The following is a 26,508-nucleotide window of genomic DNA, read 5'->3' as shown; positions in this document are numbered from 1 at the left end:
GTGTATTCAGTGCAATATGCCACAATGGATTCATTGCATGATAGAAATTAAGTACCTCAAAACTTAATGTATAGAGGGGGAAAATAGCTAGTTCTGTTGTGGAAACTGCTATGCTGGTCATTGATCTGGACTTCATCGTGGAGCTGGGCTTGGGGTTTATACTGTAACTGAAGTTGTCTCATAATCACGCTGTGCAACTGCCCTTCTGCGTACTACATATTCTAAGCAATGGTATGTCATTAAAGTACTGTTTCCATTAGCATGCACTGAAATGAAGTGAAGAAACCTTGTTCAAGAAACATTAATTACCAAGAATGATATATTTTTACATTACTGCTGTTATTTTGAGACTTTTTTTTTGTTCCTAGAATATTTAACATGTTCATACAGTCTTTTTACGTTTCTAATTTAGGGCTTCCTGTCTTCTCTCTGAACAGGAGCCTGCAGTAAAAATCATCTAGCTAGACCATTGTGGCTCTAAATGTGGGCAGGGGGAAGGCCCCAAACCCTAAGTTTAGTTTCCCATTTAATTTCTATTTCTCACTACTAGTACTTTCCTATTACTAAGAGAGAGAAGAATTGGATTTATTTTTTTTATCCCTTTATTAAATGGAGTTGCTAGATAGCTGATTACAGGAGCATAGCTTGCTTGTAGGTGGATACACTTACAATGGGAAGCTCTTGGCTTACACTGGGGTCACACTTCTCAATATTCTGTATATTTTCCTATGCAGGAGCATAGGATGTCATACATGCAAACTTACAAATTAGTATGTAGTCATGTAGCATAACCAATGTAAGGTGTTGGTAGTAGGCATTTCATCTTAGGTCTAAACAATATTAATAACAAACAGACTTGTGTGGTGCAGTTGAATGCCCACGATATTTTTGTTGAAGTTGGAAGTTTTATTCAGTATTCAGTTAAGGGATAGTATTGCACAATTCTAATGTGCGATGCTTTTGCCACCTCATTTTCCTGTAGATCTTCCCCGAATGTGGTTGAATAATACAGCAGTTTTAAACATGCACAATTCACCATGGTCTCTTGATAGATATTACTCTTTTACATTTGGAGTGATTACGCAGGTCATAGCATTTCCTATATGTGTTAGTCACTCAGTGAGGTTATGTGTATCCAAAAATGAGGTGTGGATTACTTGTCAAGTTCCAGGGACAGCAAGGTAAGTTTCAAGGTTGGAGATGTCTGTTTCTTCCATGAGTGAGTCACAACTCTACTGCTGCCTTCGTGGAAAAGATGACATGTAGCTTAAACGAAATAAACTAGTGTTTGTATTTTGAGGTGCAAAGTACATTTTTTTTCATAATGCTTTTATTGTGGGAGCATACTAAAAACAGCCTCCCTAGCTTATGACTTGACTGGGTGCTGGGGGGGGGGATTCTCCCTTGAACCTCCCGTTTATTTGCATCCCGTGATCACGAGGGCCAAGCTTGCACTGGGCAATCAAGCTGAGCTGTAGCCTCCTCGAAGAGGAATTAATGCACGGACGCACCCTGCGCACCGTGAGGAAAACAAGCCCAGCCGGAGGGGCAGGACCGCCAGCCCTAGCTGCTGCCGCCCGGGGCCCGGCGGGCTCGGCCCGAACTCCCCTCAGCGTCCAGACGCAGTCGCGGCGCGAGGCCGCCCCTCAGCCAGCGGCTCCCCCGGTGCGGGCGGGCCGCGGCGCTGCGGCCCTGGGGCGGCGGACGTGAGGTGGCGGCGAAAGGCGGCGCCTGGGCCGGAAGCGAGCGGGGCCGGGCTGCGGGGCGGCGAGGAGCCGGTGGCGGGGCCCGCGGGGGAGCGGCGCCCTCCAGGTGCGGCCGGCGGCGGGGACGGGGTCGGGGCAGCGGCGAGAGGCGGGAGGGGAGCGGGGCGGCTGCCGGGGCTCGCGTACGTCGGGGGCTGTTGGGCCGGGGCCGGCTCGGGAGGCCCCTCACGGCCGCCTGTTGCGTGCCGGGAGGCGAGAAGGGGGGCGGTGGCCCCCGAGCGGTTGGCGGCTGGTGCTGCTCCTGCCCCGGCTTGAGGGGCCGCCGGCGGCTGGGGGTGATGAGCACGGGGAAACCGCGGCGCTGGGAAAGGGAAGGGAAGCGAGAAGGAACTTCTTTAGGCAGGCTGTTTTTAAATCACAGCTTCGTTAGAGAATTAAATGTTTTTGAGAGTCTCTTCTGAGGTAAAGGTCGTTAAAAACTCGATTTGCTCCTGCTTACGCGCAGCTTGTTTGTAGGTTTTGTTCGTTCATAGTTAAATTTCAAACTTGGGGGCATTCATTCATTTAAAAAAAAAAAAAAAGTGTTTGAAGATGTCCTGAATGCAATTTCTGAGTTCTTGAGTTTTAAAAAGGGATCATTTTAGCACACTATAATTTTTGATACCTCTAAGACACTGCTATTGAAGCTGCAGTGTCCCTGTCGTGTCAGTTACCTCAGGCGTTCCTCACTTTCTCTCAGCCCCTCAGTTCCTGGTTTCATTGGATGGGTTTGTGGTGGTTTTCTTTACTGGCCTTTAAGCAGGATCTTGTTGTGGCATTTCTTGTTGTTTTCTTTTTCGATTTTTTTTTTGCCCAGTTTATTTAGGATTTTGATATGATGCTGTGGGGAAGTCTCATTTTGCTAATCCACATATGGATAAAAAATACTTGAACTTTTTTCTCTGTAGCTGCCCTGTCACTGAGGGTTTTCACAGATGGCAGCCTTAAAGCAGCATCGTGTATGTTCTGTAGTCCAACTAAAGGATTAGAGCAAAAACTTTAAAATAAGAGCAACATAATACCTATTTATTTTCTTTTAGTCTTACATTTCATTATGTTTTAAACTAGACGTTCTGTTTTTAATTAGAAGCACAGAAGAGAGCCATTCTCCTAGCGAATGCTATGTTGCCTTTCCAGACGGGTAGGATGCTCCCACTAGACCTGTTAAATTGGTGTTGCCTCCTAATGGCCCTTCAGCGTAAGCTGCATCCCTGCAGAAGTTAGTAAGCACTGCAAACTAATCTTGTAAGAGACTTACTTATTTGTCAGTGAAGAAACAGCTTCTGCATCTTTGTATGTATGAAACTGAGCTTATCTCCTGTTTTAAGTAAGATGCTGTCTCGTGGCTTGTTGCTGTCAAAAGTGAGAGGCCTTGCTTTGTGCAGTGTCTGCATGTCCTTCATTAATATGTTTTTTTAGATCCCTCCAAACACTGGTTGAATGTACAACAGCACAAGAAGATTGTGTTCTTTTCCTGGGTTTGCTTTCTTCCATTTTATTGAGTTAAACGTACTACAAAGAGGACTGATGAGTGCTGGAGTTGGCACAAGGTAGGAGCAGGAGCATCTTGGCGTGGAAGTGGGGACTGGCACTTCCCTCTTAGCAGCAGTGGCTGTTAATTCAGTTCGCTGCGTTTTGTGCTACCAAGCCAGTGATTTATGCAGGCCTACTCATTGTTCCTTTAAACTACTTTTTTTTTCTGAAACCTGCGCTTACATCATTCTTCTTCCTTTTTCTCCTATAATTGTTTGTTCTCCTTTGTTACAGAGCAGCTGCTTCGTTCTGGTTTATTCATATTTGCTTAGGAAAATATTATTAAGCAACTTTTTTGTGTAAGGACACTTGAAGCTATTAAAGCATAAGGAATTTTAGGTACATTTAGCTCATACATAAAACCTACTGCCAGGGGAATGCATATTAGTTCTTGAGGCTCAGCTGAAATACTGTTTTGTATAGCTCTAGGTCCCTTTTTGGGTATTACAGTGGTAAGCATGTGTCATGTCCAGATTTTAAACGATCAAGTGTAACTTGATCATTCTTGCTTGAAGATTGTGCTTGTTCATCCAAAAATGAATGACTTGGAGCAATTGGACTCTGAGATAAAGACATACAAAGTGTGCTCTGAGCAAGTGCACAGTACTTCTCATTTATTGCTCAAGACAGAATGGAGAACTGTTTGAATCTTTGGTTTGTTGCTGACTGACTTCCGTGGTTGATGAACTATTTTGATAACACCCAGACACTCTTATTTTTGTGCTGGAAAATCCCTGTTATGACCTCTCAGTAAACACGTGATACAGTTTGGTATCATTGTGAAGAGAGAAAATGGTTATCTTTGGTTATCTATCTGTGTGAACTCTAAGAATTGGGGTAGGGAGGGGATAGCGAATTTGCTCATAAAAGAAAAAAGACTATTCACACATATTTTTCCTTCCAGCATCTCAAGAGGAAAGATCCATTTTGTGTAGAAACAAGTGATTTCCAGAGGACAGCCTCAATGACAGAACTGTCTGCACATTTACCCCAGTTTCAGCATGGGCAGCTGACAGAAAACTTCCCTGATAACCACCTCAGCAACACCGTATGTAATAAACAATTTTCTTACCCGATAGCAGTTAAATTGGGATGAATAACCAGCGTGGATGAAAATACACTTCAGAACTATAGAAATCTGTTCAGGAGTAGATTTCTCCATCTGACTGTTGTGATAAGCAGTGCTGAAAGAAATACTCTGTAAATTATCTAATATCCTAAACTCATTTTTATATATGGGTAGACTTCTCCCTGTTTAAAGGGATGCTGGAGTGACTAGGCCCTCTAGAAAAAAATTAAAAAAAAAAAAAAAAATGAGGTGGGATAGTCCCATAACAAACTTTGATTTCCAGGTGATTTTTTGAACTCCGGCCATGGTCTGCTTGATTCAGGGGGTTCAGTCATGGAGTTAACTTCAGTCTAGGTAGAGCTTGGGTTTTGTCGTTGTTGTTACCAGCGTACTACTCCTGTGCAGAAGGAGCAGCACTGTCTTGTCCTAATTTTGAATAAAAACCCAAACCCTAAATCATTCCTTAGAAAGAGGTAATTGTGTAATTATTGCTAATACTATGCTTATTTTAGCACTTGTGTTTTGATAAAACCAAGTTTAGTTGGTCTACTTGGGTGTGGTGCTCAGGCTCTTGGATTTGTCATGCCCAGTTCTTTGTTCCTGTAATAACTGTTGAGTATCAGGTTTCCTTATGACATAGAAATGATCCTGGGAGATTGAGCCACTAGTAGCTGTGTTTATAGCAGTGATTGAAGACAATGTTTTGATCCCTGTTCTAATTCCACTATGCAATCCAACAGGTTAAATAGAATTTTGAAAAATTCTTGTATTTATCTCAGGTCAACATTCTGCTAAAAAGCAAAAATACAGAACATTTGAAAATTATCTTTGGAATTTAGAAGTTAGACTGATTTAAGACCTTACTGATTATAGAAACTGTTGCTAAAAATAAAAAAAAGTGGAAGCTTTCCTGCTGCATACTTTATGCTTTTACTTCAGAGGGAATGAAAAAAGTTTCATCTTGGACAGGTGGGAGATTAACCTTTATTGAACGCTTCTGCCGGATTGAAAAGGCAGAGCTCTATGATTAGCTCTGGGCTCACTGTCCTTGCAGAAAGCTTACCGGTGCTACTTCCCAGCAATGGGGGACAGACTGTTTTATTTACTTCTCACTGACAGACTGTACTACTGCTTTTTCTTTCAAGTGTAATTCTAGGGGTAGCTTCTATACTTAGGTGTAGTGATTCTTCTCCCCTACATATGTCCGCTGTTTTTGTACAGGGGTATGAAGATTCTTTCCTGCTTAGGTAATACCTAGCTTCTGTCAGCTAGCACTCAGCATGAGAAATCACTAATCACTAGTATGGTTTGCAGTCTCTTCTGGTTACATACCAAGAGTTCAGCCCAGTCTTCAGTGCCCTGTCACTGTATAACAACCTTTAAACATAAATGTTGTATGTGAGAACTGACGAAGAAGCCTATGCCCACTGTCAGGGTCTGCTAATAATGCATCAATTTGCATTCAATAGGTAAAAATATTTTATCAAATATGCTGGGTTTTTTTATCTGTTGATTCAGGGGCTTTGCTCTGGGTTTGCTATTAACTATTTTCCTGATAGGAAAGAAACCTATCAGTTGCTTTTGATGTTGCTTATTCACCTGAAAGCGCGTAGTTCATAACTTACGTTTGCTTACGGTGTTACAACAGGTGTTACTGACTTTTTAGCTTCAGAATTTTCACTTTTAACTATGTCTGAGGAAAGTGAAGAGTCTGTTCCTTTGCTTCCACTTCAGCAAGAGTCCATGGCCTCTGCTCTCTTTAATACTGATCAGGTAGGATATGAGTGTACTTTGTTCTTTTAAGCAGAGGGGCACATGCATGTCACGTTTAGCTACACTTTAATTCGCTAGACTGACAGTACAACTTTTTTCTATTTTTAAGTGAGTGAGAGATTAATTCTTACAATATCTTACAGTATTTCTTGATGCTGTTCTGATTTTCATGCACTGTGCTTTAATATGTAAAGACATTTTGTGATTGTGTCTTTGTTCCTAACTAGTGCAGGAAAAAGAGTGGCACACACTGGTCTAATTTCTTCAGTTTTTCTTTGTGTTAAATTTTGCAGTTTGTCTGTAGTGATGTGCTTAGTTAATCAGGCTTTTTCTTTGGGTGTTTTTATGTTTTCATTGCAAAATTGTAGATTTTGATTTTAGTTTTTGTATTTCTGTGCCTGAGAGGGGTAAGTGCTCCCTCATGTAGAACTGCTTTTACCACAGAGAAAGAGCAAAATGTTCCACAAGTGTGCAGAAACCTACGTACTAGGTCTGCTTTACTTGTGAACTGTTGTAAGATTCTCATAATCTCTTGTGTAATGTTACTTATGGTCATCTTAGGCAGTTTAGATAGATAAGCTTATTGTTGTCTTGTAGGCTGAGAGGAAATGGAGCGCCTTCACTAAGAAAGTGAAAAATGTTACATTTGAGCTATAATGTGTACAGAAAGAAGTCCAGATGCATGCAGCCTTTACAGAATAATTAAAGTTTCAGAACACTGCATTCTCCAATATTCCTGTTTCTATCTGGCTTTCGGTAATTGTATGTGAGGACTTTATACAAAATACACCAAGTAATTTATAATGAATCTTTCATTTAGTAAGAAATAATCTTGAATCTGAATTCTTTCTTAGGGCATGTATTAAGTATATCATACTAAATTCAATTTAAGGCTAAAATTGAATTCTAAAAATCTGGTTGCCTGCTATTCTTATTTGCTTAAGACAATTTTAGATTTTTTTTTCTTCCCCCTATACTCAGTTTCCTCTTTGAAAAAGTAAAAAAAAAAAAAAAAAAAAAAAAGAAGCAAATTTTCTTAGAGGACAGTTCTTGAAACCCTACTGAACCTGATTCTGAGGATACCACAAAGAAAGAAGTAAATAGGTAAAGGGTTTGGTATTTATTGGTAGTGTGTAAAGTTGTGTGAAAGTAGCTTTTTCATGAGTTAGGGAAGCTGTAAAGCATCAACCAGGATTTTAGCAGTGTCAGTGTTTGCAGTTCGAAGTCCAGGGACTTGTACTCCTTAATCACTTAAGTGCTTTTGAAACTATGAGTTCCTGACTGTGTGTTTAATGTCTTATCTTTTCTGAGGGTGGGGCTGAGACAATTCTGTATAAAGAATCTCCAAAATGACTATGAATTTATCAAAAAACTTCAGTGAGTTAATTGGAAACAGGCTAGCAGTTATGTTTGAAAATGCTATTAAGAACAGGTAATGGGACTTTAACGTAGCATGTTTAAGGAAAAAAACCAAACCTGTGTAACAGTGCTCAAGTAGAAATACATTCGGTTATTTTTAATGTCTTTTCCAATGTCTAAAGCAATTTTACTAAGTGGTATTTTAAGGCATTACAGTTTATTGTACTTGCCAATATTAAGCTGTTCTAGTGCACTTACTCAAGCTGAACTGTTTGTAAAGGAAGTAATTCTGAAGTCCTAAGATTCTTTTTGCAATGAATTAAGTCTTTGTATTACATCTCATAGAATCATAGAATATTCCCGAGGGACCCATAAGGATCATCAAGTCAAACTTCTGGCACCGCACAGGTCTACCCAAAATTTTAGACCATGTGACTAAGTGCACAGTCCAATCACTTCTTAAATTCAGACAGACTTGGTGCAGTGACTACTTCACTGGGGAGCCTGTTCCAGTGTGCAACCACCCTCTTGGTGAAGAACCTCTTCCTGATGTCCAGGATGTCTCATTTATGTTGACCCCCTTGGGTGGAGTGAAGGGGAACAGTACAGCATTGACTTGGACATGATAATAGAGTGGGGAAAAAAAGACTAATCTGTATAAACTTTTGCATTTTGTGGCTTGTTTAGAGTGACTGAGAAACATAAAATAATTCTGTTGCTATGTGGTCCAGTCCAGGTGAAACGTAGCTTATTCTGCTGCTATGTTCTCTATATGTGCACACAACACAAAATGTTAAATGCCCCCTGTTATAGAATGCAGGCTTGATCATTTACTCATAGACAGTATTTTAGCTCATAATTTTGTAAAAGCTGAGTTCCTAGATTGTTTTTGCTTGTGGTTAATCTTAATTCCTTTGAGGGAGATATGGAAAATCTACCTCTATCCTTGTGTTTGAATTATAGCCTTGATGTTTCACTTAGTATCAGGAAGGCCAGGAGCCTCTTTTATATTTGTTGACAGGGGTGGTGGAATTTCTTCAGCATCAGCAAAAGGACGTGGCTGTAGCATCCTTGAGAGAGGAGAAGAGGAATCTGCATGCTTAACTCATCACAGTAAAACTTTAAGATCAAGTCTCAGTGTAACGAGTGAGAATTATCTGAGTTTGATCACTGTTTCTATGTCATTCTTCTTGCTAAAAATGTGTGAACAATACTTGGTGAAACTCAATTTTAATATATATTCTAGTTAGCATACTGTAGTGGGAGTAACATGGTAAGGAAAATAGAAATATTCTTTGGATTTTCAGGGAATTAGGCTAATAAATGTCTCTGGCATTATTTCTGGAAGGAGACAGTTAATTGTCAAGCTATGAGTAATCTACTATCATGCACCCCTGTATCAACTGTAGTTTGGACAAAGAGAATAAGCTGTCTTTTTTTACTTAGCTTTTTCTTCTGTTTGTAGAAAAGATGGCATAGCAATGTTGGTTGCATCTAACAGCCTGCTGCTGTTTTTAATATAAATGTTTCTAACATAACCCTGTGCTCCTACTCTTTTGATGACTATGTGAAACAATTAATGACTCCTGTTCAGGTCCTCAGTGTGAAAAATGTTTTTGACAGTAAATATTACCTTACACATGCCCCCCTCAAGACCATCTTAATACACAAGAATATGATTATGGATGGTTTCTGATGAAAGTGTTTTATATATTGCAGAATGATAACAGTGAAAGACGGCGTCATGATAACAGTGAGCGCAGAAGAAATGACAATCCTGGGTCTGAAACCAATGGACAGCCACAGAACAACATTCAGCAGGTGGTGGAAGATGAAGAAGAAGATGAGGAGCTGACACTGAAATATGGGGCAAAACATGTGATTATGTTGTTTGTACCTGTCACACTTTGCATGGTGGTCGTTGTTGCAACCATCAAGTCTGTCAGCTTTTATACACGCAAGGATGGACAGCTGTATGTATCAAATTTTTCGCCTGTCTTTTCAATGGACCCACTTAGATCATTTTCTTTAATCTCCATTTCTTCAGGATTTTAATTGAAACAGTGAACTTCCTCGTCTCCCTTTTCCCCTTCACCAGCCCAAAGATAGCTTTATTTTATTACTTCGGAAACCAAAGTCTCCGTCATGGTACTATTCACATTCGTTTTATGTCTGACAGCCAGTCTGGATGACATCTTACTTGTTACTACTTGATTCAAATCCTGATCCTCGCTTTAACACTGTGTGCTCTCTGGTATTCATAAAATAAATTCAATCAAAATATTTTTGGCAAGATACTAATATTGCCAAAAAATAACAATATCAATGAAAGCTGATTTAGGAGAAAGGAGACAAAGAAAGAACACTGAGCCTGTCAGAACCTGAAGCAAATCAGTCTAAATGTACCCCCATAAAAACATTTAGACAAAATGGTTCAAAGTGTGTTTGGCCTTGAAATGTTTGTGTAATGTAAGAATGTCATAAAACGGTAGTGAAAAGGAACTTTGTGTTTTGATGAAACAAAGTTGTTGATCAAAAATGATTTTTCTTGGGATTTGATTTATGGTAAGTATTTTCTTTTTTTCCTGTCGTGTAATGAAGTGGTTTTTTCTCCCCAGCTTGTTTTATTGCTGTAAGAAAGTTGAGCTCATGCACTGTTTTTGTTGGAATCACTGGGGGACACTTCATTGTAAATCCACTAGATGGTGTGATTATAAAGGTCTAGCTGCAATAATAGTCTAAGACTGAGTCATAGCATGTGAGCAAGTTCATCAAACAACCAAGATTTCTTTGTTGTTTGTTTTACAAAGTGGAAAATAGCTGTAATCTAAGAATATAGGAAATGCAGGTCTTCTAAGGAAGAATAATAATTTTTTATTAAAGTTTGTCTGGTAGGATACTGTGCTGCCTTTCAGGTTTTGGCTAAGTAGAAAATAGCTGTCACTTTTATATCTCTGAATTGAAAGATTACTGCAATTTCATTTCATGTTGGCCTTGCATATCACAAACATTTGTGGACTCTACAGTGGCATTTCAGTTGACTCTTTGTTGTTTTAGCATCTACACTCCCTTCACAGAAGAGACAGAGACAATTGGACAACGGGCCCTGAATTCAATTCTCAATGCTGCTATCATGATCAGTGTCATCATTGTCATGACCATACTCCTGGTTGTGCTTTACAAATACAGGTGCTACAAGGTGAGTGTAATTGACTTGAGTAATTGTGCTAGTTTTATTTATTAGTACTGATTATCAAGGATGGAACAAAATGAAGGATTATCAAGGATGAGTGAGAAAAAGTTGCAGGATCGGTGATTTTAAGTGTTTCAAATTTGTAGCTTCTATTTCTTTCACAAAATAGGGAGACAGTAACCCCATGCTAACACTGCTGGCTGTTTTATCAGCTAGAATTAGGGTGGCATTGCTTCTTATTCCTTTGAAATGTGCTATGTACTGAAGTCTTCCTGTGGTCAACAATACAAAGCACAGGCATAGTCCTACAACTAGAAAGCTGTTCAAGGCTTCAGGGGCTCTTCAAGGGCTCTGCTCTCCCCCACTCTACCCGCAAGTATAGAAGTCTCCCAAGACTGATGTGTGCATGGCTGTACATGCTAGGTGATATCCTTATGGCAAACACAGAGACTCAAAGGCTCTTTTGTGAAAGACTTCAATCATATAATGATGTAACCTAGGCAAGTCCAGGCTTAGAATAAATAATTGCAATGTCACCTACCTGGGAGCTATTCATGAGAATTTGTGGTTGTCTTTTGGTCTTAATGACCAATTTGATAAAGCTTGACATAACAGAATTTCCCTGTGTACAGTGAATCTGTTTAATAGTAATAAAGCAGGCTGTGGGATCCATGCACCGGCACAAACCTTTTTTTTTCTTTCAAGAGTGGGAAAATGTCTTTCGTGGCTGTGGGTGAAACCCCTGTACAGTTTCTGTGGAATGACTGGGGCAGTGATTTTTGCCTGAATCTGTATATGGCCTAGAATAATGGTACTCTGTACCTTAAAGTACACTCTTATCACAGTATGGTATTAACTCTGAATCGACTATGTTTTCTTTATAAATTGTCAGGTTTGATCATTCTAACAAAGTCAGATAACTGATGTGCTTCAGCTCAGTTCCTTGGCTGCTACTCAGTTCTCCTCAGGTGCTGAAAGCATCAAATTTGTTTATATTTAATTTATATTTGTTTATATTTATAAGTTTTTCACACTTATGGCTTCCCTCTTGACCTCACAAAGCATGGGAGATTCTTTTTAGAAAAATAATCACTGTACTTAAAAATTAGCATGATTAAACAACAGAATTTCTTGTAGTTATATTTTATGCTAATTAAAAGAAACCATTACATTTTTATTTTTAAAATTGCTAAAAGGGTATGTTTTTATACCAGAATGCTGTAAAATCTAGTTACCTGTGCAATTTTGTCATATTAAATTAAAGGGATTATGTGTAAAGATTATTGGTAGAGGATATAGAAATCCTAATGTAGTCATTCATCAGTGAATTTATAATTCTAGTAGATAAACACTGAAGATTTTCTATGTTTTAATATTTAATGCTGTAACTGTGTTCTGAAAATTGTGTGGAATGAGAGCAGTGGTTTTATTAGCACAGAAATGAACCATGTTTTCCATCTGTGTTAATGCTGTATATTTCTGCCATGTTACAATGCCATTGTTTTCAAAGTGCCCTAAAAATACACAAAAAATAGTTTGCATTCTGTAGAACCTCTGGTGAAAGACCACAAAGCACTTAAAATCCGTAAGTGTATAAGCTGTGCTAAATTTGAACTTAGCAACAACCAAAGAGAGAGGGATCTGAGTATCAATTTTCCCACTTTAATCAAAAGGGAAAGTAGCATTTAAAGCACATTTAAGTAGATATTAACTTTAAAATATGAAACCTTAAATAAAGTCTGTGTTGATATCTGTTTTTCCAGGTGATCCATGGTTGGCTTATCATTTCTTCTCTTTTGCTGCTCTTCTTTTTTTCATTCATCTACCTGGGGTAAGAGAACTAAGCATTAATGTTATTTTTCATGTATGATGTTATTTGTGTTTGTTTTAGAACTAGCCCTTGAATCTTAACAAAGATGATACCGAGTAAGCTATTGCTAGTGAGGTAGAATTTTTAGTTTTATATAGTTTCATAGAGAGGTTTATGGGTTAGTAGTGCATCTGATAGTGTACTGCCCATGGCATACTCATCCCAGAAATAAGGCATCTTCCACAGAGTAGCATATACTGTTAGCACAACTTCTGATATAATTTTTCATAACCATATGACTGAAGAGCAGCTGTTTACATCGTGGCTTTGGAGGTGGGCTTTATATGCAAAGGCTGTTTGTATGGGAGTAGAAAAGAATCAACTGAAAAGAATCCTCTCTGACACCAGAATATACCTCCACTACATGTTTTAGTGTTCTTTTTCAAATTCTGAAACATGCCAATAGCCAGACTTAAAGAAAAGTTGTACATATTACTCAGAGTTCTCTAAAACAAGCAACCTGACCAGGGCTTGTAACTAGAGTTATGCAGCGAAATTATTGTAGCGCATGTATTTTTGTACCACTTGATAACAGATACACTTCTCTTAGAGGAATCTTTTTTAATTTGGTCTCCAGGGATAGAAAATGGGGTTCTTTCAGTCACCAATTTTTACCAGAAGTGGCCTATGGTGCTTTTTTTGGTTAGTGTTTTCTTCTAACCTTAAGACTTTCCTCTAACTTCAGTAACCAGGCAATGTGTGCTGCTCAAAGGCAGTGTAGACTGGGTGGAGGCAAGTTGCTAGGCTCACTTCCTTTGGGTTTGTGTTGGCGCTCGCACTCTCCAGTGAGCATGTAATAGCAGAGGGACTGAGGGCTTTTCTGGCCCTCTGCTTTCCTTCATCTGTCTCTGCCACCTCACAGTGCTTCTGGTTTCCTTTTGCAGAGGACCAGTGAGGGGGGAGTTTGTAGACCAATTATAGGTGATGGCAATAAGGGCCATCATGCTAACACTGTACATCTCAAAGGCTAGCTAATGGCTAGGTAAGAAAAATTTCCTGGAGGAAAGCATCATGCAAATTATGCAAGGTTCTTGGTGGCTTGATGAGGTGGTAGTAGCAGAATTTGCAAACAGCCATTGCAACCACTTCTCCCTTGGGTCAGTGAAAATCACCTGTGTCTTGGTGACAACATATTTCTCTGTTTTGGTTTATTACTTACTGAAGGTCTTAACTGGTTTATAATATTGGTGTGACAGAGTGGCATGGTTTATCCTAAAAGCAAGGGTTTTGCTTCACTGTTTTTGTCAAAGAATAGAATAGAATGATGATATATATTATACTTAGGAATTAGCGAAGTGTTTCCATTCCATGGGATACAGGTAAGTAAGGAAAGATCTGTTTGTATGGCTTTAAAGATTCTTTATAACCTCACGAATTTTTATTCTGACTTTTAGAAATCATGAACATGATAAAAATGACTGTTTACACAGTAATGTCCTCTCCTGTCAATTTCTGATTAGATTGACAATGCAAATAAAAATTTGCACAAGGATGAAATAGTTAGTATGAAGTAAACATCAGTAAAACTGTCTCCTTTGTGAACAGTTTTTTTAATTAAATACTGATTGGAGATAAACTTTACATTTGGGCCACTACATTGAGCAGTAAGATGTAAAAAAAAAAAAAATAAATCTGAAGGTTGCATCTGTGACTTGTTTCCATTGTTTTAAGCAAATGCAGTCCATAGTTGTTTTCTTTTTTTTTTTTTTTTTTTTTTTTTTTCCCTTTAGCGAGGTTTTTAAGACGTATAACGTTGCCATGGACTACATTACGGTAGCACTCATGATCTGGAACTTCGGTGTTGTGGGAATGATTTGTATTCATTGGAAGGGCCCGCTCCGGCTCCAGCAGGCATATCTCATTATGATAAGCGCTCTCATGGCGTTGGTGTTCATTAAGTATCTTCCTGAATGGACTGCGTGGCTTATCCTGGCTGTCATTTCAGTGTATGGTAAGGTCTGGGGCAAGCTCTAGTAACAGAAATTATGGCAGGAATTTCTTCTGTTTCCTGATTACTTGTTTTCCACTGGTCTGACTAGACCTTAAAAAAAGAAGTGTGTGTGTGTGGGGGGGGGGAGGTCATACAAAGTAGTGGATAAGGTGATTACAGATTCAGAAATAGGATAATTACCTAAACTAAAATAAGTGACCTGCAGCTAAGTACATTGTGTGACTGTGTGATGCCATCTTCCTTTGCCATTTCTGGGCTTTCTAGATTCTTTGGGGAGGAAGAAAGGTTAGAATTGAAGTAATTCAAGAAAGGAGGAGATAAGAGACCTATGTTGCCGTCTTGATCTCTTCTATGAATGTGGAGAGACTTTGTGCTTCCCATTTTCCTCAAGAATCCTTGGAAACCTACATACAGTGTATGTTCAGAACTTAGGACTTTGTTCTTTGGGTACAGTCCTGTGTAGGTCTGCCCAGCCTACAAATTACTTCAAATTTGAAGACATAACACCCTTACCGTGATCCATGTCTAATAATGAGTACGAATCAAGGCAGGATTCAAGGCAATTTTTATTCATTTTCAGAATGCTCAGTCATTTTCCGTATAGAAGGTTATAATTTAGAGATCTGTTTCCTTGTTCTTAAAACAAAAATAAAATTAATCTGAATTATTGCATATTGATTTTTCTTTCAGAATAGTGACTGAAATACAGGTATCCAGATGTAGTTTTTTCATAGAGCTTTAGAGGGCACTGGACACTTGAAAAAAGCTGCTGGTTTTGTTTTTTGTTATACTAAATGTGCTTTCAACATCTCTCATCTATGCAAACACAGCTTTTTTTTCTGCCAAGCTTCATATGCCAGGTTTTTTCCTTTTCACTCTCACACTCACATTTTTTCTTTGAGTGGGAATAAATCGGCAGTTGATTCTAATCCACAGAAGTTATGTAAGCCCCACTTACCTGTTGTCTTACAATTTGTTTTAGCATTAAACTTGGGTTAAGAAAAATCTTTGGCAATAGAAAGTAAGCTTGGTTATTTCCAGTGTGTAAACTGAATACTATTTTTTGTGAATTATTTTTCTTTCAACTTGCAAGTTGACATAGCGACACAGCAACATTTGCAGTTGCATAACATCTTAAGCGAGGAACTTTATATTTTATTATTTGTATATTACAATAATATGTAAAATCGGTTCTACAACTACAAATATTAATAAGTTCTTGGTTTCATACTGTTGGTGTAAGACTCCCTAAATTTCCTCCTCTGATTAGTACGCATCTGATTGAAGTAATGAAATTGTGCAAATGGCTGTTTGTTGTATGCTTTCTTAAAGTTGGTAAACTTTCTTGCAGAGAAAGCCTTTGAAAATCAAAGAATGAGCATCACAGCAGTGATATTTTTGAGTGTTCCTCATGATTACTGAAGCCAATATTGTCAAGTTATACATTCTAAGAAACTGAAATACTTAATCTTCTCCTCAATGAATTTTATCTGTAAACTTCATGGAGGGTGATGGAGTAATAAAGTTCCGTGATAAGGTGGTGTTTTTTTATTTGGCCTGAAGAAGATTAGTTCAGAGTTTTGTGGTCTGCAAAAGTGTGTTCTGTCTTGGAAGAAAATGCTGAGGCTTGTTGAGGTGATCCAAGCTCATGAGGACTTGCATGTAATGAAATATCAAACTAAATGTCTGTAGTGTGGCTTCTAGATTTCAGTATGCCACTGAACTACTTACTACTTGGGAGAAAGACCAACTATTTAAGAAAAGGTCAGCATACCCAGAGGACACGAACAGGACCAGATAAATTAATTTATCACCTTAAGTTTTATATGGTAGTCTTTGTCTGCCTGGTCTCCAGGCATTATAGGTGTGCAAGATGTAAGACTAGGTGGATATTCAGGTGTTGGTAACATATTGCCATGCAGTTAGGAAGGGAGAAAAGAGCTGAAAAGAGAGCTGAAGAAAGGGTCTGAAGAGTAACAGTGGTCTGCAATGACATATGTATGCTTAAACACTTGGTCTAAAAGTCAGATTGAGGGAAAAATTTAACTTTCTATAGGATACTGACCTGTGACTGATTAGCGTCTCTCTCAGAAGTCTCTGTTCAGGGTAGCATTTTACCTTATTACTGGTCTCTGCAAGTGTTACATAAAAAAAAAAAAAACCTTCTTCAAAGCATGTCTACAGTGATATAAGATCTGTTTACTTTTCCTTCCAGATTTGGTTGCTGTCTTATGTCCTAAAGGTCCTCTTCGTATGCTAGTTGAAACAGCTCAAGAGAGAAATGAAACGCTCTTTCCAGCACTTATTTACTCCTGTAAGTATATTCTATTAAATACTTTAAACTTACAATCACCCACTCAGCTGAAGTGATTTTCTCATTTTTCTTTTTTAACATGTTGCTTGCCAGCTGGAATTCCCAGTCTGTTCATTTGGGTCTCAGTTTTCCTTTTGCTGTTGACCCAAAAATGTGAAACGTCTTCTGGCTAAGATTTTCAAGATAAAAACCAGCATGTTTTGTTCTTACAAAATAGGAACAGAAAAAAAAATGGTAATACACCAAAGCAAATGTCATTAGGCTGTGAATCAAGCATTTCAAAAGGAATACTTTTTCAGAAAATACTTATCAGCTTTCTATGCTTAAATATCCTTAAATATTCAGTGTTACTGAAAGGAAAGGGAGAAATTGCCACGAAGAGATTCATTTGCAGAACTATTTTCTCCAGGGCTTGTCTTTTTTTGATATGTTTCTTCTTTCAGTTGCAAAAAATAACCTACTGAATGCATGTTGCTGTTATGACCTGTGTATCAATCAGTAGATAATTCCACTAGAATAAAATTCTAGAATTCCACAAGAATAAAACTTGTGTTCATCAAATTTTGTATATGCATGTTGTAGCTGGTACTGGCTTTGTTTTAAGGAGAGTAAAATTGCCTTGTGCAATTACCGAAGTTCCATGTAGCTAGTTAGAAACACATGGATAACAGTGAAATGGGTTAATCATAAATCATTATGCTACTGGTGCTGAGGAAAGGCCTGTGTCTGAAAGAATGAAGTATGTCGTGTTGCAGACTCCACAACTCTTAGGGGATAAGATTACAGTGGAGAAAGGGCAGGGTCTTCTTTATCTTTCACTCTTGCTATGTTTTACTGATACTACTCGTAGTTGCTTGACTGTCTTTTTTGAGGGAGGAGAGGCTAATGCTGAGAAACCACAAATTGAATTAAAATATACCATTTAAGTGTGACAACATTTAATTATCTCAAGACTGGAGAATTCTTTGTGGTGGTGGTGGGGGACACAGAACAATTAACTTTGATGCAGATGCTGCCTCTCATTTGAAGTTACCTTTGCACCAGTCTTAATAGACCTTTTCACTTGTAGGTAAAAGAACTGCTTAATGGAAAAAAAGTAAAGAAATCATTGATTCAGACTTTCAGAGTGGGCTTCATATGTAGAAGTAATTTCTCTAAAGCTACACACAGCTGCTGCCATTTTTTCCAACATCCAATAAAAATAAAACTCGTGTTCATCAAATTCTGTATGTGCATGTTGTAGCTGGTACTGGCTGTGTTCCAGATATTACTGTGATTTAATGAGAGTAAAATTGCCTCATGCGAAAGATAGCTGTACAGAAAGAACATAAAAATAATGGATTGATGCCAACACTAGCTCAGAATTGCATGCATTTGAAGATAACATTAGCTATGCTGTTTGTTTTTAACAGCAACAATGGTATGGCTGGTGAACATGGCTGAGGAAGATCCAGAAGCCCAAAGGAAAGCTTCTAAAAACTCCACCTATGATAAACAAGGTAAGTTTTTCTTTGACAAGCTTTTTTTTTTTTCATAATTGTCATTTTATTGGAATACATGTTTATGAAAACATGTTTTTTTAGCTTTTTAAGTGTACGGGCTACTGTAGAAGAGTGAAAGAGTATAAACCTTATTAGGAAAGATGACTGAAAAAAATCCATGGAGACTGAAAAGAATTCCTCACTGTGCAATTAGTGTTCTTGCATTCATTATTCTGGAATACAGGATATTGGTGGTGAAATGACTCTTGGTAGACAACTATTGACTGAGCTCAATTGGTTGTCAAATTGGGTTAATGTTATATAATGTCAACTCACATTTATATTGGTATCACATGGAAATGTGTCTAGCCCTCTTAGCTATGCAGCTAGTGTTTAAAAATATGGTTTTGTTTGTTTACATATATATCTCAGAAGAGCAGAGTTTCTGAATTTGCCATGCTTGGAGGGGGTGTATGTATAATATGTAATTTTCAATAAAATTTTCTGTTTTACTGGAAAATTAAACTATCAATAATTTTCTGACTAGATGAGCTAATACTAGATGGGAGTTAAATCTTTAAATTAGGTCACCACACCATTCTGTTTCATCAAGGTACTCTTGAATACTAGGACTTGAGTGCAACATGTAGTTGCAGCAACTGCAGAGTGCATGTTGACTCCCAAGTGTTTAAAAAAAGTATTAAAATGGTAAGTGAGAATCTCTTGTAATGGTGTGTGCCAATATTAGATGTTGCTAAATAGTACAGAATACCTTTTTCTATCACTCTTCTATGATGTTATATGTGGAGAGAGTGTCATTTGTTAGAAGATGTATTTTTTTAAAGTAGATTTTAAATATTTTAAATGCCTTTATTATTCCAGCAAACCAGACTCAGAATGAAGATGCTGAACCAGATGATGGTGGCTTTAGTCAGGAATGGCAGCAACAAAGAGACAATAGAATAGGACCCATTGAATCAACGCCTGAATCACGAGCTGCTGTTCAGGCTTTACCCAGTAACTCTCAAACCAGTGAAGACCCTGAAGAACGTGAGTATGGAGTACTCTTTGAAAGACTCAATAAGTCTGAAGCTAGTTAATCTTAGTCATTCTGGCTGCACAGATACGCTATGCTGTGAGCTAAGAGCAAGCTGAAGAGTACTCTTGATCAATACTGACATGCTTTACAGAAATAGGTTTTGGTTTTGTTGCAAGAGTAATATTGGCCAAATTGATCTCCCATTTGATATGTAGGTTCAAAACTTTAACTGCACAAACTGCCAAGCTGTTTTCAGACCATTATGCAGTCAGTTGCATTAGCTTCTGTCTGTTTCATGCAATGTTCTGGCATCTATCAGCCCTTTTGGATCTGGGGCTGTGTAAATGCAGTCATTAATGTTTTTTGCTTCAAGAGTAAATGACTACAGTCCACTCTGGACAAAGCAGTGTTTAAAGACCAGTTTGGGGACTGAAATGAATTCAGAATGCCACCGGCTTGAGTATTTTTCTCCAGCACCTTGCTGAAGTTCGGTATCTTTGGAGCACACGTGACATCAATACTCAGATACTGGTTTTAACAGACTTATGATTTCCAGTTCGAGTTTAAGCTGGCATTAGATTTGAAGAGCTCTAAATAAATTACGATCTGCCTGTCTAATGAACTGTTCTCCTTATGTGATGCTGCCATATTTAGCAGGTGCTCCTGCTTCCTCTGATTCCTAGGTGTTTCTTTGTTTAAAAATATAGGCATCTACTTTAAGAAAACTTCAATTTTTGAATTTACCTCAAAAATTCCAAATTTGTTTCAGCAATTAAACAGTATTGTATTTCTTAACAGCTTTTAGTGAATGCACTGTCACAAAATGGATATTGGAGGCCTGCTGAAAGAGAGTAGGATTGCATTTGTTTGTTTATTAAATGATCAACCAGACATAACCCTCTGCTTTGATGCTGAGTTCCGTGCAGCACTCTAAAGAGTGAGTTTGGGGCTGGACTGTAATCAGGTGACAAAGCAAATGATAGGCTAAATGAAAACAGCTGGTGACCTGATGTTTGCCCTCTCTAGCTTAATATCTTGGACTGAAAGCTCAGAAACTGAAGTGGTGTTCAGGAAATCATCATTCTTTTGTTTACAGAAATAATTGAATATTGTGCTTTCAGAGTTGTTGCTATGGTGGCAATTACTATTTAAAAAATAACACATTCGCTCATGAGTTTTAGTAAGACTCATATCTTAGACTAAATGTGTCCTTTTTGGCTCTAATTTGCTCTGTAATTTTATGCAAGTGCTTTTTAGAACTACCTTAGTAAGACTTCTGTAGGAGAATTGGTAAGGAGGTGGAGTATTTTGCTGGATATAGATTTCTAACGGACAAACAAAACATAATCTGCAAGTGACTCATTTGTTTTCCCCCTCTAATGACCAGCTTGAAGGAATTATATTTCCATGTTCTGCGGAAGGACTATGACACAACAATCTGAAGTGGGAAAGAGAACCCTACAAAATGTAATAAAAAGTTCTGAGTTTGTATATACTGCATTTGTATTTACAGTAGACTAGGAATACAGAAAAAATCTTATTACAGGATAAATTAAGTGGTTTAATGTTCCTCAGCCACCTTGTTTCATAAGAGTTTTTCTTTATCACTTGATTCAGGAGTGGTATTATTTTTGAAATTTTTTTTTTTTTATTAGTAAGTTTGGGTACTTAACGTAGATCTGTCTTATTCTCTGACAGTTACTGATACTTGACAATATTAGATTGTGTGATGCTTAATTCTGCCATACATTCACTTTTGCAGGAGGAGTAAAACTTGGTTTAGGAGACTTCATTTTCTACAGTGTCCTGGTTGGCAAAGCCTCAGCAACAGCAAGTGGGGACTGGAATACAACTTTAGCATGTTTTGTAGCCATATTAATTGTAAGTATAATGACAAGATGATAGCGATCATTTCTTATGTTCATCAGGGACAGAATCATAGTCATAACTGCTGGGATTTTTTGTTTGTTTGTTTTTTAATTTGGAATTTGTTTATTTGATGGTCTGACTAAAAACTGATGAGAGTTTCAGCTGTGATTCGCATTGGCTGTGCATCCATCACACCTTTTAATTTAGGAAGGCATTAAAATTCCTTGTATTTCTGTGGGATTAGTGCTTATATATTATAATCTTTTGCATGTCGGAGTTCCATAATTTCTCCCTATCTTTTTTTTTTTTTTTTCCCCTCAGGGTCTGTGCCTTACACTTCTGCTTCTTGCCATCTTTAAGAAGGCCTTACCAGCTCTTCCAATCTCCATAACTTTTGGGCTAGTTTTTTACTTTGCTACAGATAACTTGGTGCAGCCCTTTATGGACCAGCTAGCATTCCATCAGTTTTATATCTAGCACACTTGATGCTCACATTCTATGGATATTTGTATTTGTAGCAAATCTGGGAGGAGGAAATACTTTTTCCCTCAGTTTTCAAGTGAAACTGAAGCTTAATACTCAAGATTCCAAGCCTGAATCATTACAGCTTCCTCCATTTTTTTTTTTCTGAGACAACTGCTGCACTGGGCACCATGTGAATTTTCCTGTTTGAAAGTGGTTTCTTCCTGATGGCTGACCTAAATTGTGTGCTGTTATATCAGGGGTAATCTGATATACATACCTCTGGTAAGGACCACCTGTGTGAAAATTGCTAACGCTTCCACCAGCAATGTGATCTCTTAGCACAGGTTGATTATTTCGAAGCATTAAGGGTGCTCAGGATTTCCTTCGTGTTGACAGAGGAAGCTGACAAATCAAATGGAACTTGTCCCTGTAAGCCATTTGAAGAGAGAGAACCCAATCCAAACTTCTTCAACAGTGATTCTTTTGACAGCTGAGTATGACTCTGCGTTGTGTAAGGAAAAAGGACTTTGTAGCAATTCAACAAAGGGAGAAAGTACTGTCACTCTTACAGAGTGCTCTACCACTTCATAGCCTCTGTGCCTGAGTGTGCTTGGTTTAGTCAGTTTAAAAGCTTTTTTTTCCACACTGGAACTAGAGCCTCTTCTGACTTTTAATACTTGGTATTCTCAAGCATGGAGTGCACCTTCTGTGCACCTACTCCAGTTTATGTAGCTACTTAGGCTTGGACTGAATTACATGGCATAAGGGATCATGAAGTCCCAATTCGGACCTAAGATTCTAAAAGGTTGGTAAACTACACTAAAAGGCAGTTTTAGGTCTTACTGTTTGTGCTCTTGCAAATGGTTTTGTTAGAACACCACTTCAAACCCTGCATTTGAGAACAGCCACTAACAGCATAGACTGCATTATTACTATATATTCATTTTGTTGAAGTTTTCATAAATAAGTAGACATTCACAACAGTCCCAGATGGATTTTAGCCTGCCAGATCTAGAGGCTGAAGTACTATCGGTAGCACTTGTAATGTTTCACTGAAATTTTTCTCTTCAAAAATTTGCTTTTCAGTTCTGTTGACCTGAAGTGTTGGTCTTTCAACCATCTAAGACCTAAGCAGGGATTTTTTTTTTTTGGTGTGGCTACTGAATTTAGGTGAGATATTACTTAATGTTACAAAGGAAAAAGATCTGTGGCCCTCTTCAATTTAATTACCTCTCCTGTGAGGAACAGAAGACTGGAGAAATGAAATACAACTCAAAATCACTGAAAAGAAGAAACAAGATCTTGAACTTCTTTCTTACAAGATAAAGAATTGATTCTAACCTTCAAACTGCTAAACTCTATTTTGTTCTTCATTTGAAAGAACTTATTTATGCGTAATTGCTTGGAAATGAGATTTGTATGAGATTACATTGTTTTTGCTGTAGGCTCTTAACTCTGTACAAGTCTTTTCTGAGGGAAGCGTAGGGGATGGATACTCTTGATGGGCATTCCGTTTTACTTGCATCTTGATACTGGAGTCCTTGCCGAGTAGGACAACTGTCAAAATCCCGACCCAAACTCTTTTTGCCCTTTTTTCTGTGCCTATAGATTCAAAGGACGGAGACACCACAGATGCTCGCCAACCATTGCCCATGTAAGGGAAGAAAGACTGTGATGTATAAATTTGTTTTAAAACCAAGAAAGGTTTGCTTTCTTTGATTGTCCTTGACAAAAACATCTGTCTCATTCAGTATGAGTTGCTAACTGTAATGTTAGCGCTTATGTTTGCATAAAATATATTGTTGTCTCCTCTAAAGTACTTTTATTCATCTCATTTGTGTGCTTATTCATCATGGATAGCGTTAATAAAGTAACCATATCAAAATTCCTTACACTGACTTTTCAAAGCAAACTTGCTTGTGTTTTCTAACATAAATCACTATTCCATGTTTTGCTGAAATGAAGCCTGACTTAAAACAGGCTTTTTTTCCACTTACTGAGACTCCGAGGTTTTTTTATACTATTGTAATTTGTTCTTTTCCCAAGCATTTTATCTAAGAAAATTTCCCTTGTATGTTTTATTGGGGATCCTAACTAATTTTATTGTATAGAATAGGTTTGCTAAGAGTCAACACCACTAGCATCTGTTTGCATATCTGAGACAAGTCTCAGTTAAGAGTTGTTGTTGAAACGCAGCAGTTGTCTTCGCTGTTTGTTTTTATGGCTTAAATATGTACCATTGGAGTACTGACTCCGGTAAGAGTTGCTTTAGAATCCACAGAAGTATGCAAAGGCCTTCCCACATACTTGAATGGGAGTTAGATGTACAACCCAAGGAAGAGCTCAGACTCTTCAAATGCTAAATTACAGTCTTCCTCTCCCTAGAACTGTTTTTCCTATCCTGAAATTTTAATTTCTGAGCTAGTGTGACATTACAGTGCTGGAGACTAGAAAATGTGTTTTTACAGAAACTGTTGTTCAAGTTTATGTATTTGAATTTCAAATTAAAAAGGGAAATCTGCTATTCAAGCCAAGGCCAATGTATGTTACAGTACACGGCTTATTAGCAAGTCTTATGTACACCTTCAAAAACAGCAACATCAAAAAATGGTTGACACTTTCATCCTCTTATACTGAGTCCTGGTACCTTGTGTTCCAAACGAGATCTTGCAACTAAAGATCATCTCAAGTACTTGGGTCCATAAGGTGCACTTAAGAAAAGTGATTGTTTGCATTTGGATTGTTTCTACGTAAGTGTGAAGGTTGTATAACTTCTCTCTCCTTTGTCTTAAAACACCTATCTAATTTGAGGTTGTGAACCATTTCAACTTGGTTAGCTTGGTTTAAATGAAAGAGTTCTGATATATGTAGTCTGCATTTTTTGAGAGGGTTTTTCTCTATTATTAAATTAGTATGTTGATGACAGCACATTAGGCTGCAGCTCTCAGTGAACTATTGCGTAGCCCCAGTAGCTAGATTCATCTCTTTTGTGCCCCAGGTAGACTAACTGGTAACTGTTGTGTGACTTCTTTCAGTAGTCATACTTTGAAACTGGCTATCTTGATAGCTTTCTCTCCCCTTTCAGCTTAAATTAATGATTAGTCTCCTTTAGCTACGCTTCTGCAAATAAAAAAAACATAGTACTGAGTTACAGATTTGACCAAAAAAACCAACTGCTTTAATTTCTCCTTTTTTAGTGTTGAGGATTTAATACAGCAAAAAAACCCACAAGAGATCCCCAGAAACTGTTCCTGGTAGCAAAGGTGTATGACACTGTCATATCTAAGTATGGTTATTAAGGTGGCACTCAAATTCAAGTGTGATCAATGTGAGGTGAGTCTGGAAGGTATGCACTTGTATATTGCAACACATTCAGAATAGTTCTGACTAGGCAGATAATTTTTACTTTGAACCAAATATTCAAGGGCTGTGCTCCAATAAAAATGGCTGATCTCCTCAAGGTACAAAGCAGACTCTGGCTTTTTCAGGCATAGGAGACTGGTGCTTCTTGGATATATAGATACATACCTGTACTTATAGTGATAAATATTGTATGCACTCTGGACCTTTAGATAACAACTGTTCTGCCGTTATTGCAGTGAAGAATTAAATATGCTGGAGTATATTTTGGGTGGACGGTACTGTATGAAGAAACTTCTCAAAATGCTTTATTAAAAAAAAAGTATTACTTTTGGTAGTGATGTTATTGGAAATGAGTATAAAAGACTGTGGAACATGTCTGCACTGTGATTGCATCTCAGTGGTAACATAGTCATTGGGAGCACTGAAACATGAGCTAGAATGGAATTCTTTTACACTCAAAGCATTTGCAGTTTTCATTTTTACAAACACTGGTTTGTACATAATCTGAATTGAATGTGAATGTTTTTTAAACACCTTTCCGGTTCTTGATAAGATAAATTTTTGATAGATTATTGCAAAATTTCCTGTATTTGTCTAATTATTAAAATAAAAATTGCATGGATCTTGACTTACCTTGATTTTACTATATTATTTTAAAGCCATCATTTAATGCTATTAGAGGCCTAAATGCTGTAACCATTTAAGAAGTAAGATTTCTGTCTTAATACAGTTAGGTAGCTTCTTTATCTCCCAGTGGAATATCTTTTTAAAACTGATTTCTATAGAAGTACTTCCTGCTAAATGCTAATTTTCAAGTTAAAAGAGTTGGTCAAAACCTGTTGCAAAAGCAGCCATAAGTTATAATTAAGGCATGAAAAAGCTGTATGAGATTATATTCAAACACTACCTTGCACAATGAAACGTAGTGTTACCTAGGAAAATGCATAGGTTTTTCAGACAGAAAACACTTCATGAACTGTATTGTTATTTCAGTGCTGATTTCATACCAACGCTATAGGAAAAAGTTCTTTACCTTAGAAGAATTTTTTGTTTTCTTTTGGAGAAATACTCACTACAAAGTTAAATTTGTCATAGCTGACTGACCACTGTTGAAAATATTTCTCTGGGGGATTGCCTTGTCTCTGTGTAGAAGATCAGCATGGAAGACCTCAAGGTCCATCTTGAAAAGCAGAAAATCAAGCACAGGAGGCCTGCAGGGATGAGCAAGGAGCTCCTAACTGAACTGAAACATAAAAAGGAAGTGTACAAGAAGTGGAAGCAGGGGCAGATGACCCAGGAGGAGCACAGAGTTGCTCTCTGGTCTTGCAGCAATAGGGTTAAGAAAGCCAAGGCTGATCTGGAGTTGAATCTGGCAAGAAATGTGACAGGCAACAAGGAAGGATTCTACAGCTATGTAAGTAACAGCATAAGAAAGACTGAAAGGGAAAAGAGGTGGGCCCCATGATGAATGGGTGTGGGGAACT

General features: G+C 37.9%; 2 protein-coding genes across 10 annotated transcripts in view; both read left to right on the top strand.

Annotated features, from left to right (window-relative positions):
- The first annotated feature begins 1,731 nt into the window (after positions 1-1,731).
- Positions 1,732-25,652, top strand: PSEN1 (presenilin 1). Of its 6 annotated transcripts, none has more exons than XM_040558484.1 (11): positions 1,732-1,812; positions 4,183-4,326; positions 9,199-9,452; positions 10,537-10,678; positions 12,436-12,503; positions 14,273-14,493; positions 16,709-16,807; positions 18,220-18,306; positions 19,171-19,338; positions 21,090-21,208; positions 23,270-25,652. In XM_040558484.1, exons 2-11 carry the CDS (start codon positions 4,243-4,245, stop codon positions 23,378-23,380), a joined length of 1,353 nt encoding a protein of 450 aa, XP_040414418.1. In that variant the 5' UTR covers positions 1,732-1,812; positions 4,183-4,242; the 3' UTR covers positions 23,381-25,652. The 6 variants fall into 6 exon arrangements, with proteins under 6 accessions (XP_040414418.1, XP_040414415.1, XP_040414414.1 ...); XM_040558481.1 differs by having other exon boundaries at positions 21,518-25,652; XM_040558480.1 differs by lacking the exon at positions 1,732-1,812 and adding an exon at positions 1,978-2,168.
- The window catches only part of PAPLN (papilin, proteoglycan like sulfated glycoprotein), a 71,547-nt gene continuing 69,905 nt past the window's right edge, over positions 24,867-26,508 (top strand). For all 4 annotated transcript variants that reach the window (XM_040558458.1, XM_040558456.1, XM_040558455.1 and 1 more), the window contains exon 1: positions 24,867-24,994. The gene's annotated coding sequence lies outside the window, so the exon portion shown is untranslated. The remainder of the gene's footprint in view (positions 24,995-26,508) is intronic.

Source organism: Cygnus olor, chromosome 5 (genome assembly GCF_009769625.2).
Source record: "Cygnus olor isolate bCygOlo1 chromosome 5, bCygOlo1.pri.v2, whole genome shotgun sequence".
Classification (NCBI taxonomy): domain Eukaryota; kingdom Metazoa; phylum Chordata; class Aves; order Anseriformes; family Anatidae; genus Cygnus; species Cygnus olor.
This window is presented reverse-complemented; position numbering and strand designations above follow the sequence as displayed.